The sequence below is a fragment of the Engraulis encrasicolus genome, chromosome 8 (assembly GCF_034702125.1).
Source record: "Engraulis encrasicolus isolate BLACKSEA-1 chromosome 8, IST_EnEncr_1.0, whole genome shotgun sequence".
NCBI lineage: Eukaryota > Metazoa > Chordata > Actinopteri > Clupeiformes > Engraulidae > Engraulis > Engraulis encrasicolus.
This window is the reverse complement of record NC_085864.1, coordinates 28,565,223-28,579,142: the sequence shown is the minus strand read 5'-3', so window position 1 is coordinate 28,579,142 and position 13,920 is coordinate 28,565,223. Positions and strand designations below refer to the sequence as shown.

The following is a 13,920-nucleotide window of genomic DNA, read 5'->3' as shown; positions in this document are numbered from 1 at the left end:
TAGCCTATTATTTTTTATATTTTATCAAACTTGTGTGCCTACCACCACAATGCAATGAAAACAAAAATCGAACCATGTAGAAAGTGCGTGCGTGCGTCTCTATTTTTTTTTAATTAATTTTTCATTTTAGTTCAGGCTGCTTTTTTTATCATTAGGCCTATTTTATAGCCTATTTTATAAATATACTATATCGTAACGGACTGCCTCTGCCTCCTCCGGAGTGAGATAGCAGCGTTACCCCCTGTGCACTATAAAATGGGGTTAATTTCAAATGGCGGGTGAGACTGTCAGGAAGCAACAAGCCGAGAGAGCAAGAGAGAGGGAACCATGAAGTGTGCGCCGAGAAGATCAGCATTCGCAAGAATGCTAAGCCAGACATTGATGTGAGCTGTTCCAAATTGAGACCAAGCGCACAAGTCTGCAAACAAGGGTTTTGCAAAAGTGCACTACTAAAAATAAGAAAAGATATTCGTTGTGTTGATCTGAGTTATTTCTAATGTGTTGGTCACTGATTTGTATTCATTTTTGGAAAGGTAACGGCAGTCTTATTGTTGCCTGGCTGGCGCCCATCTCATAACTTAAAACAGTCGGTTGCAATATCGACGAAATGTTTTAAAATGTAGGCTTACAACAGTAATTTAAAGGTAAGGGATAATGTATTGTCCACACGTGACTATAAGAAAATATTGCCCTACGGGGCGAATAAGACCCCCGATGCCGAAGGCAGAGTGCTGTTATTCCGCTTCGAAGGAAATATATTTCCGTAGTCACGTGTGGACAATACATTATCCCGCTTATCCCGCCTTTATCAACATTAGAAAGCATAGAATACATAGTTAACCAGTAGTTTATATTAACAGGTTTATTGCCATTTTATAGCGTGCGCAAAGAAAGATAGTTCGTGGAACGCTCATAATATAAAAAGAAAGAAAGGAGTCGCACACTGGAGCTGAATGCAGAATCAAAAACTGTATTAAACAAAGCCGAAAAAAGTAAATAAAACCGACAAACAGGGGACAAACATTTCGGGTCTAGCCCATCATCTTCCTTTTCTTCCTTTTCATTATACTGCTCTTGGAATTACGCACCGAGCAATACGCTCAGGATATGACATTGGCGCGGACGCCACCCCACCATTACGCTCATAATTTAAAAAGGTTAACAAGCAACAGAGTTTGGCTACTTTCTAACTTGTTACAGCCACATTGCGCTTCAAACTGCAGGCTGCCTCGTTCACTACGCGATATCTACTAAACTCTGGTTCATAACAGGACCATTTCTATCTGATCGGCGACAGTATTCCAGTAAAAAGCAAGACAACCCCAGCACTGATGTGCGCCCTGACCATCATAGCTTATCGATCCTGCTACAGGCTGAACACTGTGCGCCGGATGGTTGGCTGGAGGAGGCAACGCCAGCCTAGAGTAGGCTACTTCACTCTATCAACCTATCAAACTATCAACGAACTCCTCACTTGTTAAAAAAAATACTAGTGTTAATAAAAGATGTCACGACAGCGGCCGGCGGACAGTGACAGTTTGCTTTCTTGAAATAACAACACTCGGACAATAGTGTAGACTTGTGCTCTACACGCTGGGGTGGGGCAGGGCTGCTGAGCTGTCTGCTCCAAGCTGTCGTCCCGGGACGTGCGCTGTAGGTATCCATTGCGTGCAGCCGGTCGCTTTGGGAACTGTGGGTAAGTTGCATTTGGGTAGGCTATTGCGCGTGTTATAGTTGAATTAAGTATAACGAGCCAACGTCCGGCAGCAGTGGCTGAGTGTGTAACTTAACTTTTGTAGGCTACTATCGTCCGAGTGTCTCCAGATTGTGATTATTTATTCATTTATTCAAAGACGATAGCAGTTTACAGACGCTGCTGGCTGCATGGATATTGTGGTGGTTTTCCCTCCTAATTGTATTTTATGAAATTGTAAAAATAAACCTTTACTCCTGTTGTCTGTCGTTCCTGAATCGTGGTCTAAATTTCACCTCTTACAATAGTGTCCAGTCCAGTGAATGATCCTGCATCCATGGCTAATTGGATAAAGCATACTAAGTGGACATGAAAGAAATGCGAAATTAAAACAACAGCGTGTCAATGCAAGCACTTTATTTATCACATGTGAAACGAGAAGGCAGAAAGTGCAATTAGTTAATACATGAAACAGTGTACAGGTCAGTGCTGGTAAAAAAAGAGTTTTAATGACTTGCACAAAGTTTATGCTCGTTTGGTGAACTTCAAAACCTGCCCTGTATTCAATAAAAGCTGGGCATAACGCACGGTAAATAAAGAAAAGGACTGAAAATGAAAATTAATCAAATCCCAGGAAAAGACAAACCGTATCCCGGGAATCCCGGGAATCCCGGGAAATAAGTGATTCAAAGTCGCAGTTGGCCTATTGAAATTTGTCCTCAAATTGCACCAAATCTGGGTGGTAATCCCCTATATGTGGTACATATTCTATGTTGTAGCCTACTTCAGTTGTTGGTACCCAGAATTGCATTTTTGTCGAGTAATGTCCATTTGAACCTCACGTGAAAGTAACGGGGACTGTGCTGCATTTGATGGATGGAGCTGATATTACGCACATAATTCCACTGAATAAACATCCAACTGCGAGCCAAACGGTAACTTGTCGTGGTCTATGTCGAATATGCCTTAATTTGGCTTTTTGCTATTAGCCTCTGGCATCATCCGAGCATGTGTAGTGCGAGACGCCATTATGACCGTTGCGCGTAAAGATGTGCAAGAAGATGGGGCCGTCAAACACAGTAGGCTATGGCTACACATGACATCTTTGTCATGAAAATCGTTAAATACTTGTGAAGACAATCATTAGAGTTCTCAACGGGTCGGGTCAGCCCGAAAAACCCGACGGGCCCTTTGGGTTCGGGCCGGGTTCGGGTCGAAAATATAAGCATATGGCTCGGGTCGGTTCGGTCCGCGGGCTCAATCTTTTCCGCCCAGTGAAAAAAAAAATCAGTTCTGCTGTTTACCGTGAATCATGGCGAATTTCCCCTTGATGGGTCAGTAAAGCTAGAATCTATAGAATCTATCTAAATATATGTAGGCCTGCGTAACGAAGGTCTGGCAGGCTGCTGCATGCAACCTTGCGCAGTGCTTAATTTGTAAATCACAAGGTACCAGAACGCAAAACAAACATCACATCACAGCGATGATGAGTTGGAAAGAGGTCCCGGAACGCACAGAAAAACTACATTGGCTACAATTACGCAAACTAATAAAAACGGGAAAAAAGTTCTTAGATGCAATTTTAACGATATTGAGTCCCATGTCAGCTCATGGAACCATACTTTTGTTTCTTAATACAAGGTACGGTTGGCAATCCAATGACTATTTTAAACAACAGCCATAGTAGGCCTAGCATATTAAATGATGTAATGACAACAACCAATATTTTTAGTTTGATCGCTAACTTTATTGCTTAGTAGTCTCAGCAAATGCAGTGCATGGAAATTATGTTTTCCCCATGAGGTGAAACGAAACCGAAGCGGTCTTCTACATAGGCTATAGGCCTACTAGAAAGGACAGTGGCTTTCCAATTAGGTTATCCTTTCCACGTATTCACACAACGTTGGCATATGCGTATTAAACGTTAAATCCACGCTTTGTTGGCGACTTTGTTGCATATAATTTGGCTAATCCGCATGTGCTGTTGCGATATGCCACTTCACTATTTAAATGGCTCGTGCACCGATGGTAAGCGAGCGGCAGCGAAGGTGCCGGTAGACTTGGCTTTTCACACTGACTGTCTGCTCGCGCTGCGGTCTGGTTGAAAATCCCCTCAGCAAATGTTTTATTTGGAGCGTGTAGGCCCTGTTTGAATGAAATATAACCTTGTCTTTGCTGTTTTCGTGCTCAAATTGACTTTTAAGCAACTGTCGGGTCTTGGGGCGCACACACATGCGGAGCGCTCGCCAGCCGAGGAAGATCTCATCCTCTCACCTAGGCTATCTGTCTTTTTTGCTACATGGCTGATCAATGCACCAACCGTAGCCCAGGTGCCACTAGAAATTAGTATGTCCAAAACCTTGTGTGCCGACCAACATTTTATGAAACTTTTAAACAACGTTTGGCACAGCCAGGCTTTCCATCTCATCCACGCATATGAACAAACAAGGAGGGAGGGGCAACTTCACGTAGCCTACATTTAATCAGATACACGGGGTGGAAATGTAGTAAGCCTACATTTAGAAGTCAAAACAAAAGGTGGATAGATTGTTGTTGCCGTGAAGAGGCGGTTATTGAAATCGCGCTGTGGATGATTCTGCTTAAATAGCCTAGCAAGAACGTTTCCCCATTTCATATTGTGTTTCTATTGTGGAAAATATCTTTTCACTAGGTTTTTAAGTGGGTTATGCAATTTACTGCACATAAGTGCCCTTAAAGACCCACCACAACCCGTCATTCTCCATAGGATAACGTGGGGAAACTTGACCCCCGACTTCGGGCCTCGGGCCGGGTTCGGTTAGATAATTCTAGTGATGTGTCGGGTAACATCGGGCTCGGGCTTTAAAAGCCACGGGCCGGGTAGGGTCGGGTTGACATTTTCAGGCCCGTTGAGAACTCTAACAATCATGCCCCCAAAATCCACCTCCATTAAAGGCAATAGCCAAATTTTGGTCAATATCACTGCAGCATAAAATGGCGATCTAATAATTTTCACTTGATGGTGGCAAGATTTCCAGAAAATGTAAACCTCTTGTGTCAGAGAGAGAGAGAGAGAGAGAGAGAGAGAGAGAGAGAGAGAGAGAGAGAGAGAGAGAGAGAGAGAGAGAGAGAGAGAGAGAGAGAGAGAGAGAGAGAGAACAACAGAGCAGAACGCTGAACCGGAGGTCCTAAATCAGCCGCACCATTGTGATATTGAAATATTTTATGATTGTGTTTGCTAAGACTTTGACGACGGTGTTATGGATGTTAACGGGATACAATGTTGCGCGTAAGGGATAATTGACGACACGGTGTGCGTATAACAGGAAAAATAATGCACACCTAGGTGGTGATGCGGCCACGACGCGAAGCGGAGTGGCCGTTACACCTCGGTGTGCATTATTTTTCCTGTTATACGCACACCGTGAAGTCAATTATCCCGCTTATACCACGGTTGCCACACTGTCTGAAATTTATTTGAGGCATTATTTCGATGCTATAATGGCTAAAACAAAGGTTTTCTGTAGAACTAATTCCTTCCGCCACAAGAAGCTTCTTTTCATAACTTTCTGGCGAACTGCCGTTGCTAATTCTAAACTGAAGGTTGCTACGGCCAAGACACCGTTGATAGTTCTATCGCATTCGGTTGTCAAGTCAAGAGCCAGTCGTTAATTCTATCGCATTTGGTTGTCAAGTCGGTCGCCTCAATGTTCTACCCATTCGATATATGGGCGCGTCTGACTTGCCCACTAGACCATGCTACAGTTGGCATGATTCCTACACATGTACAGATCTCAGTAGAATAAAAAAAATACCCCGCGCATCTTGGCGACATTCTAACTGCCTCACCTCGCCATTAACTTCATCAAAACAGGCACCTCGTCAATGTGCTCTCCTCCCATAGGAAACTCCCCTTGATTTATTTTCCACTGCGTTCCCATAGTTAAGCCTATTGATCCGAAAATATCCCATACTTTTCACAAGTTACGCTACTCTCTCAACTGATAAACGCTACAACCGCAGGAAACATCTCCTCTCGTGGGGAAGAAACGCCCATGTGAAACGGGCGTCCCTTTGCGCAGGGAATATCTCTCTCTCTCTCTCTCTCTCTCTCTCTCTCTCTCTCTCTCTCTCTCTCTCTCTATCACAAAGTTGACAGAGTGATGGTCAGTTGGGAGAAATAAACATGTTTCAAATTTGATTAGGTCTACTAAGATTTGATACACTGGAGTTATGCGGTCAGAAAAGTGACCTAATAGTGGGACTACTTCAGGTGTGCATATATAGACAGTTAATCAATACCCAATTTAGCGCGTCACAATGGGAGATTCCAGACTGCCGTGGTATAAATATATATAGGCACCTGCACTAATGTAGGCTATAGTTCAACCAAAATGGAAATCAGAAAAATTAATTGCATCGCGCTCACCATTCACCGGCCTGAAGTCATTTGGTGCGATTATGCTTCAGTGATATGTAGACCGACAGTTGGTTATTGCCTTTAATGGAGGCGGATTTCGGGGGCATGATTTTGTTGACAAGTACTTATTTAACGACTTTAATGAAGATGTCATGTAGACTGTTTGACGACCCCTTCCATAGGATAGCATCCATCCATCTATCCATCCCTTCCTCATCTTTACGCGCAACGGTAATAATAGCCATTACTTTTCTTGTAGACGTTGCGCATAATATTTTATTCATTATCGACTTATTTCAAGCAGCATTCCACTGTCCACTCTGCGTGGCCCTGTTGAAAGGGTTGCCTTGTCTATGCGGGAGGGGGAATGACTTCCACTGAACACGGCAGGTCATTTGCATGACAATACTTCATTAGTGAACACTTTGTTCTCAACAACTTCCCATTAAGAAATGTGTATTCTGAATGTGTTTGTCACCATTTTCAGCAAGCCTGGCGTCGCCATGAGGACCTGATGTTTTCCACAGAAAACATGCATGGTTGCAACCACTTACAAAAAAAAAAAAACCTTCTCACCGTTTCACTGAATTTAAAGACTCACTGCTCTGATGTAGCCTACTCTTTATTATTTGGTGTTGGAACTGTCTATGCATCGCGTGGCATGGGCAGACGTTGGTAGGCTATACGCATGCATACACGCACACAAAACGGTTCAGTTCAACGTTTATTGACCAGCAAGCAAGCGGCGCAGTACCAGCTGATTTGCTCTAGAGTCGCGAAGTGAAAACTGACTTTCAAACCCACATGGCAATCACCTTCAAGCGAGAGCGCGCACGCTAGGAAGAATGTTCCATTCATGTTGATGTGGCCAGGGGGAAAGTGTTGCAAGAACATTGGACTCATTCAATATCATTGTGCAAAGTGTGTGTTGCAATATTGTGCTAGGGATATGTGTTGGGGATTTCTCGTGTGTCTATTTTGTTTGCGTAAAACGATTCCACCAATAGTGCAAATTACAAGTAGTTCTAGGCTACGTCTGACAAGTAGAACTACGGAGGAATTCTAACGAAACCTAAAACAAAATAGGCAGTTAGCTTATTTAATAACGAGGCCAAAATAGGTAGCTACCAGCTTATTTAATAAAGAGGCCTAATACAAATAAAATAATTGCTCAAAACTATTGCCTTTACAGTTAAAATGAGCGTGAAAAATAGCTGAATTACATTTTTAAATCAACAAAAGACGTTAGAATGAGCGTTAAAAACAGCTGATTTACATTTTTAAACATTTACAAAATAAGCAGCCTGAAGGCTTGAAGGGATTGGAGGAGGATTTCCAACAAAAAAAATAGGCAGCCTGAAGGGACGTTTTCTCTCTCTCTCTCTCTCTCTCTCTCTCTCTCTCTCTCTCTCTCTCTCTCTCTCTCTCTCTCTCTCTCTCTCTCTCTCTCTCTAAACTGTAGCATGGATTTAACATGGGTGCATTCTGTAGGCTATGTTTTCCGACACTGTTGTATCTTTTCTGGCTCATGCGCGAACTATTTGTTGTCATTCAGAATCAGAAACATAAGAGTGTCGGCAGACAGCTTTCTCTTGTTGCTGGTGCTTTGCATTTAATTTGAATAGTGAAGCTATAGGCCTACTCTCCACACGTAGGTATATTCCAGACCCCCAGAAGACGGTAGCTAGAAGCTTTCATCTAAAAAGTTCCCGGAAAGTCGCTGCATGACAACCAAATGTGCAGTGGTCAGGACTTCTAGACGCACGCTGCCCTGATTCAAAGCGACAAGGCTGTGCTTGGTCCCGCCTCTCTGCCCGCAGCTGGGGCTAGCCTACTCAAATACTGTTCCAGAAATGTAAGGAGTAGAAAGTAACATAGGCCTACAGATATTTGTCAAAACATGTAACGGAGTAAAGTAACGGCGTAAAAGTGAAAAAAAGCTTCTCAAATATTGTCTAGATACTTGTCAAAAAATGTAAGGGCTTAAACGTAAATTGTCAAAAAATGTAACGACGTAAACGTAAAAAAAAAAAAACAACATAGGCCTACCAGTTAAAATGAGTAAGTACATTTTATTCATAGATTTACATGTTTAAATCAACGAAAAACTAAACTTAACAGCTGATTTACATATTTAAATAAACAAAACCGTTAAAATGAGCATTAAAAAAGCTGATTTACATTTCTAATATAGGCAGGCTGAAGAAAACCTGTTAAAATGAGCATTAAAAAAGCTGATTTACATTTCTAATATAGGCAGGCTGAAGGGACGTTTAGTTCAAACCTAAGGATCTTTAGTTCAATTTTAAGGACGTTTCGTAGGCTTTTGCGGTAGACGGAACATCCTCGACGAAAGATCCCCTGCCTTATACGAATGGTCCAACGTTTTGTTCGAATGGTCCCCTCTCAAGAATCCATTCGACGAAAAGACCTGTACCCCATTTGGGATGGCATTGAACGGATTAGACATTTTCTGTGCTTCTAGCTTCATTTTATGCATCACAGGTCACACTTTTTTGTCAATAACAACAACGCAGGACATGTATGGAGAACGTTCTAAGTGCTAAGTTAATTGTTAGTAACTTGATGGTTATAACCTGCTCTTGATGCGTTGCTGCTAAAGCCTGTGCTAAAAATCCTTGTCTGCATTTAATCAAGGCCATAAATGCAAACATAGACAAATGAGGTGTCGTCGGTGTGTTGTACTTAGCCAATGCAGCTCAGATCATATGGGTTATTTCCATTGATTGAATTCACCGTTGTTTATTTTGGGGACATTATCAGAGTGTGGGATGGCCTGAGGTCTCCCTGGCAAAGATGCTGGCGTCATTGCTGGTGCGCCGCTGCAGATAGTCTCAAGTTTCACAGCTGCTGGATGTTATTGAGTAGGGCACCACTGCAAAGGAGCCTTTAAAAGTTTGAGCATTGGAACGGTTTGCATTTTTATACGTTTGTCTTGAAACGTGTGTCTTGAATTATGCTTTTGCATGTGAATTCGATTCAGCATTTTACTTCCAATCCAAAGAACAGGATGGATTACCAAAGTCCACCAGACATCATGGATTACCATGATATTTCTTACATAATCCAGTCAACAGCATGGATTAACACTGCCATTTGCTCTGTAATCCAAAGGACAGCAGGGACCACCTGCACATGACACGCAGAGATGTGACTTAAAGAAATCCAGCAAAGTCTTTAAAGCAATATCTTTGAAGCATTGAAAGCAAATCCTATGTGATTGCGCTGCACTGTCATTGTGCCATTGTGTCCTGCAGCAACATATACGCTGCATTAAGGTTCTTGAGATTTCAGCTGTTTTATTAGCGGTTATGTAGGCATGTTAGAGCTGAATGAACTCATTCTAGTGCAAAATGAAGGTTCTAGCTTTTAAATGCTACTTATTTCATGTTTTTATGTGCTTCAGAGGATGAGATATTTAGGTTTTACAGTTTTTCTCAATTGGTTTTGTACATTTCTCACAACAGAATAATGATTCTCAAAAGTCTTTGTTCAATTGTGACTTCCTGGTATTACCTGTGCACATGGTCAAATCAGTTTCTCATTGTTTTCGGCATATAGCAAATGCTCTCGTCCACCATTCCATGGCTGTGTACAATTCTCAGTGATTTCGTACATTATCAATTGCTTTTGTCATATCACTCAAAAAGCTTTGTCACTGAATGCATGAAACTATCTCAATCTTATTTGATCAATGTAATATAAAACTGAAACAACATTTCCCATCCAATCTAAACAACATTTCGCTTCAGAAAAGATCCTCAAAAGTGTACTATTCAATTGACAACATGAGAAATTGATTTGACTAGCTTGTCCATACACTATGACACAATGACACATTCTGCTGGCGCTGATACGTTCATAGACATAAAAACGTGGTTTTTGAAAGACAAATAAGGGTTTTGAGCAATAGACTCGGTTTTGCAGGTTATCCACCGTGTTTTGCCATTTGTTAAAGCTGTTTTGAGAATGAATATTATGTTTTGCAAATTGCGAGAGAGATTCGAGAAATGTACAAAACCAATTGAGAAATACTGTAATAGGTAGAGGGCACCTTTTCCCAAAAAGGGCTTAGGCTAAAATGGGTTGATATGGAAAGATATTGCCATTGCTTATTCAAATCATAATTTATCAGCATGTTGCAAAAGAATGTTAAAATGAGTATAGCTTGTTTATATTTAGTATGACAAAATACTTACTGTATTTAAAGGACCAGTTCAGTCAATTTCAATATGCTGTTGTATTGCTCACGCTACCTTTGACTTGTCACTGATGAAGAAAAAAAAAACTCGGGTAGTTCAGTCAATTTCAATATGCTGTTGTATTGCTCACGCTACCCTTGACTTGTCACTGATGAAGAAGAAAAAAAAACTCAGGTACTGGCAAGTCCAGGATAGTGTGAGCATTACAACTGCATGTTGAAATTGACTGAACTGGTCCTTTAATGTAGGGCATCATGATTACAATCAGGGGATGTGAAGATTTTCAATATTGAGAGCTCCCACTATGCTCAGAAAGTCAGGCCTATTCAGAGCAAACATATACTGTATATAAAATTAGACAACATAGAAATTCAGATGTAGAAGGAAAAATAATCCAAGCTGTTCTAGATTGTGTGAAAGGAATAGTGTATACATGGGTTCTACATTTTTGTTTTAACCTGACTGCGTGAAACTAACTGTGCACAACTCCACCTCTGATTGTTGGAAAACGCTGTCGGTCAAAAAAAATAGCTCACGTGGTTGGCTGCCAGTGTCTTGCCCCTCCTCACAACATCGTGTTTACAAACACGGCAAACTGACACCAAATCAGTTTGAACGATTCCTACACGGACTGGTTTTCTATGGTGAAGTTGTGATGAGGACATTTTCACATTTCATGTCCTACTAAATAGTGAATGAATATCCTACATCAAAAACCTTTCTGCCATCCCTACAGAGAGAACTTGGCATTTCATTTTCATGCTCACCGGCCACTGTGGCTTGTGGTTTTCCTGATTCACTATCCATTCAGCCTGTCTAGTTGCCACAGTTGTAATCAAAGACATAATCATAGCCAACATCACTAGCAGATACCAAGTACACAGAAAATATCCAGAACAACAAGTGCAGATGCAAAGTAGGGTTCATGTTTTTTTTTAAAGTAATGTAGAGTACACACACATCATGTCAAAGAGTCTGGCCTGGGACTAGGGCAGCTCAAGCATTAATGTTGTAGATAGATAAGGGTGGTATTTGAACCTGCCCTAAGCAGAATCTCTTCTCTTCCAAAGAAAAAAAAGAAGGTCTGGCTGCATGCTGTTGATACTCCCAATTTATTATACACAATGCTTCGACCAGTCTGGTCTTCGTCACATGTGGTCAAAACATAAACTGGGAGCAACAACCGTGTGCGGACCTTCTTTTTTTATTTGATCACGCTTAGTCCGGCACTTGTTTTACCTGGATGTATGCACACTACTGCACTGGAGTGTGCATGTATGAGTGGATGTGTGTGTGCATGTGGAGAGTAGGCCTGTATGTTTATGACTGTATTTATGTATGAGTGTATTTTGCACCTGATGCCCTTATGGTGTCCTTGTGTACTCTGTTGTGTATGTTTTGTCTTCATTTTGGCTGTAAACTTGTTTGTTTTGTCTTCATGTTGGCTGTAAACTTGTTTGATGGTGGTGGAAACAAATTTCCCCTTGGGGACAATAAAGGCAATCTAATCTAATCTAATCTCTCCCCCCACGACTTCAGGACGTATCTGGAGGAGGAGCTGGCGAAGGCCCGTGAGCACCCACGGCTGCGGAGGGACATGTACGAGAAGATGGTGGCCGTGGATCCGCTGGCGCCCAGCCCTGAGGAGCACGCGCAGCAGGCCGTGCTCAAGCCGCGCTACATGCAGTGGAGGGAGACCCTCAGCTCCACCGCCACCCTCGGATTCCGCATCGAAGGCATCAAGGTCAGCCTCCACTCCACTCGATCGGTCGGCCATGGTTTGCAGCCAACCGAGAGTCGTTCAGTTTTATAATCCAGTGCCTGTCCTATTCAACCTGGTGATCATTCAAGCAGGCAGCCCACCTGGTTGAACTGGATGGCTAAAACTATGTCAATGGCTTGGTACAGTAGCTCAGCACAAAGAGTAGCCAATATCGACAGGAGACTTTGCCATACACTGAACACGCTTCTGAAAAGGTGATGGGCATCTAAAAACGTGTTGATGCATGTTTAGTTTATTGCCTATTTGGCAGGGACCATGTACAAGACAGAATCTAGTACCAGAGTTGGCTAGAAGCTAGTTTACATCTGTGGTCCCTGTGGGGATGATGCATGTATATGTGGTCCAGTTAATAGCGAGGTATCCCCCTTTTAAAATACAGCGTTGACATTTCATTGGCGGTACAACTTTATCTGAACTTAATCTCGGTAGAACTTCATCAGAACAATTTCCAATGGACTAAAAGGGCCCCTCTTTTTGTATTGGCTCTAAAAAGCATTATGGAAAATCTTCTTCAATGGCAAAGTTTCCATGTGTCATGTCCACATGAATCCTGCTGTTGGTGTCCAAAAATACATTTATGAATGAATCATGCATGCCCCTCCTCAAGCTTGGCCATTCGAAGCAGAAGTTGTACTTTAGTTTGATATTTTTAGCTGACCATTTTGAGGTACTCCCTTTGTTGAACAGTTATTCATAGGAACAATACATTGTGGTTATTATTATTGTTTATTTACACTGATGTCTGTGAATCAGCCACAGAGAAGTGGAAAGCCACAGAGAAGTCGTCTTGTTCTTGGCCAAAAACAGTGGAGTTAAACCAATAACCTGGTGGTTGACCTTTGAATGCACAGTGTTGTGTTTGAATGAATGGATGTAAACTGGCCATTGGCCTGCTACTAAAAACGTCAATGATCCAACCACAGATCAACAACATTCTGAAATATGACAGCACAAAAGGCCACAGAGAAGCTGCTCTGTCCATGTGACAAAGACAGTAGAGTTCCGTTAAACTAGTATTTCTCAACGGGGGCGGTACAGCCCCCTTGGGGGCATTGGGGAGCTCAAGGGGGCGTTGAGAAGGATACAGCTGAGAGGGGGTGGTGCGTAGTTGCCCTTGGGGGGCATTAGTCCATTTCATTTTTTTTATACAAACGGGTCGTTATCAGGCTTATGATGAGGTCAAATGGGTGTTGGCAGGCTTGTGATGAGGCCAAGGGGGGCGCTTGTTCAAAAGTGGTTGAGAACCACTGTGTTAAACCAAATGCCCTGATGGTTGACCTTTTGCATGAGCCGATCTGGGGTAAATGAACGCATGTAAATTTAGATGAACGAAATGCTGAAAATCTCCATGGGCTGACCTTCTGTTCCCGCTGCTGACTGCTGTCTGCTTAGCGTCATCTGTCATTTACTAACATGCATCTCTCGGTCAAATCTGTGATGAAATGGAAGCTCGTCAGATTGCGCCATATCCCCCCTCCCATCGTCACCCCAGCCCCGCTTGCATTGACGCAATTTGCCATGAGTGCAATGACCGACAGTGATTGACAGCAAAAAAAAAAAAAAAAAAGGCTGAAGACCTAAAGCCCCCATTGTTTATTTTCCCACCGCACCGTTCAGTGTAAAGGGAGATTATACTGGCAAATGAGCGCGTTTCTGAAGGGGGCGGACAAGGTTGTTATTGTTGGTGTCAGTATTGTGCCTGTGGGCAGTATCGGTCACCTGGTGGCTATGTGTTTTTATTGACAGAGGATTTTGCATCTGAACCCTTCACATAAAAAAACCTTTAAGTGCATTTGTGATGAGTTATAAAAATGGCTGTATT

The 13,920-nt window shown here is 42.3% G+C and overlaps 1 protein-coding gene across 1 annotated transcript in view; it reads left to right on the top strand.

Annotated features, from left to right (window-relative positions):
* The window catches only part of itpkcb (inositol-trisphosphate 3-kinase Cb), a 42,792-nt gene that overhangs the window by 24,875 nt on the left and 3,997 nt on the right, over window positions 1-13,920 (top strand). The window contains exon 4 of the mRNA XM_063205375.1: window positions 11,855-12,059. Coding sequence (XP_063061445.1) covers window positions 11,855-12,059 — 205 coding nt within the window. The remainder of the gene's footprint in view (window positions 1-11,854; window positions 12,060-13,920) is intronic.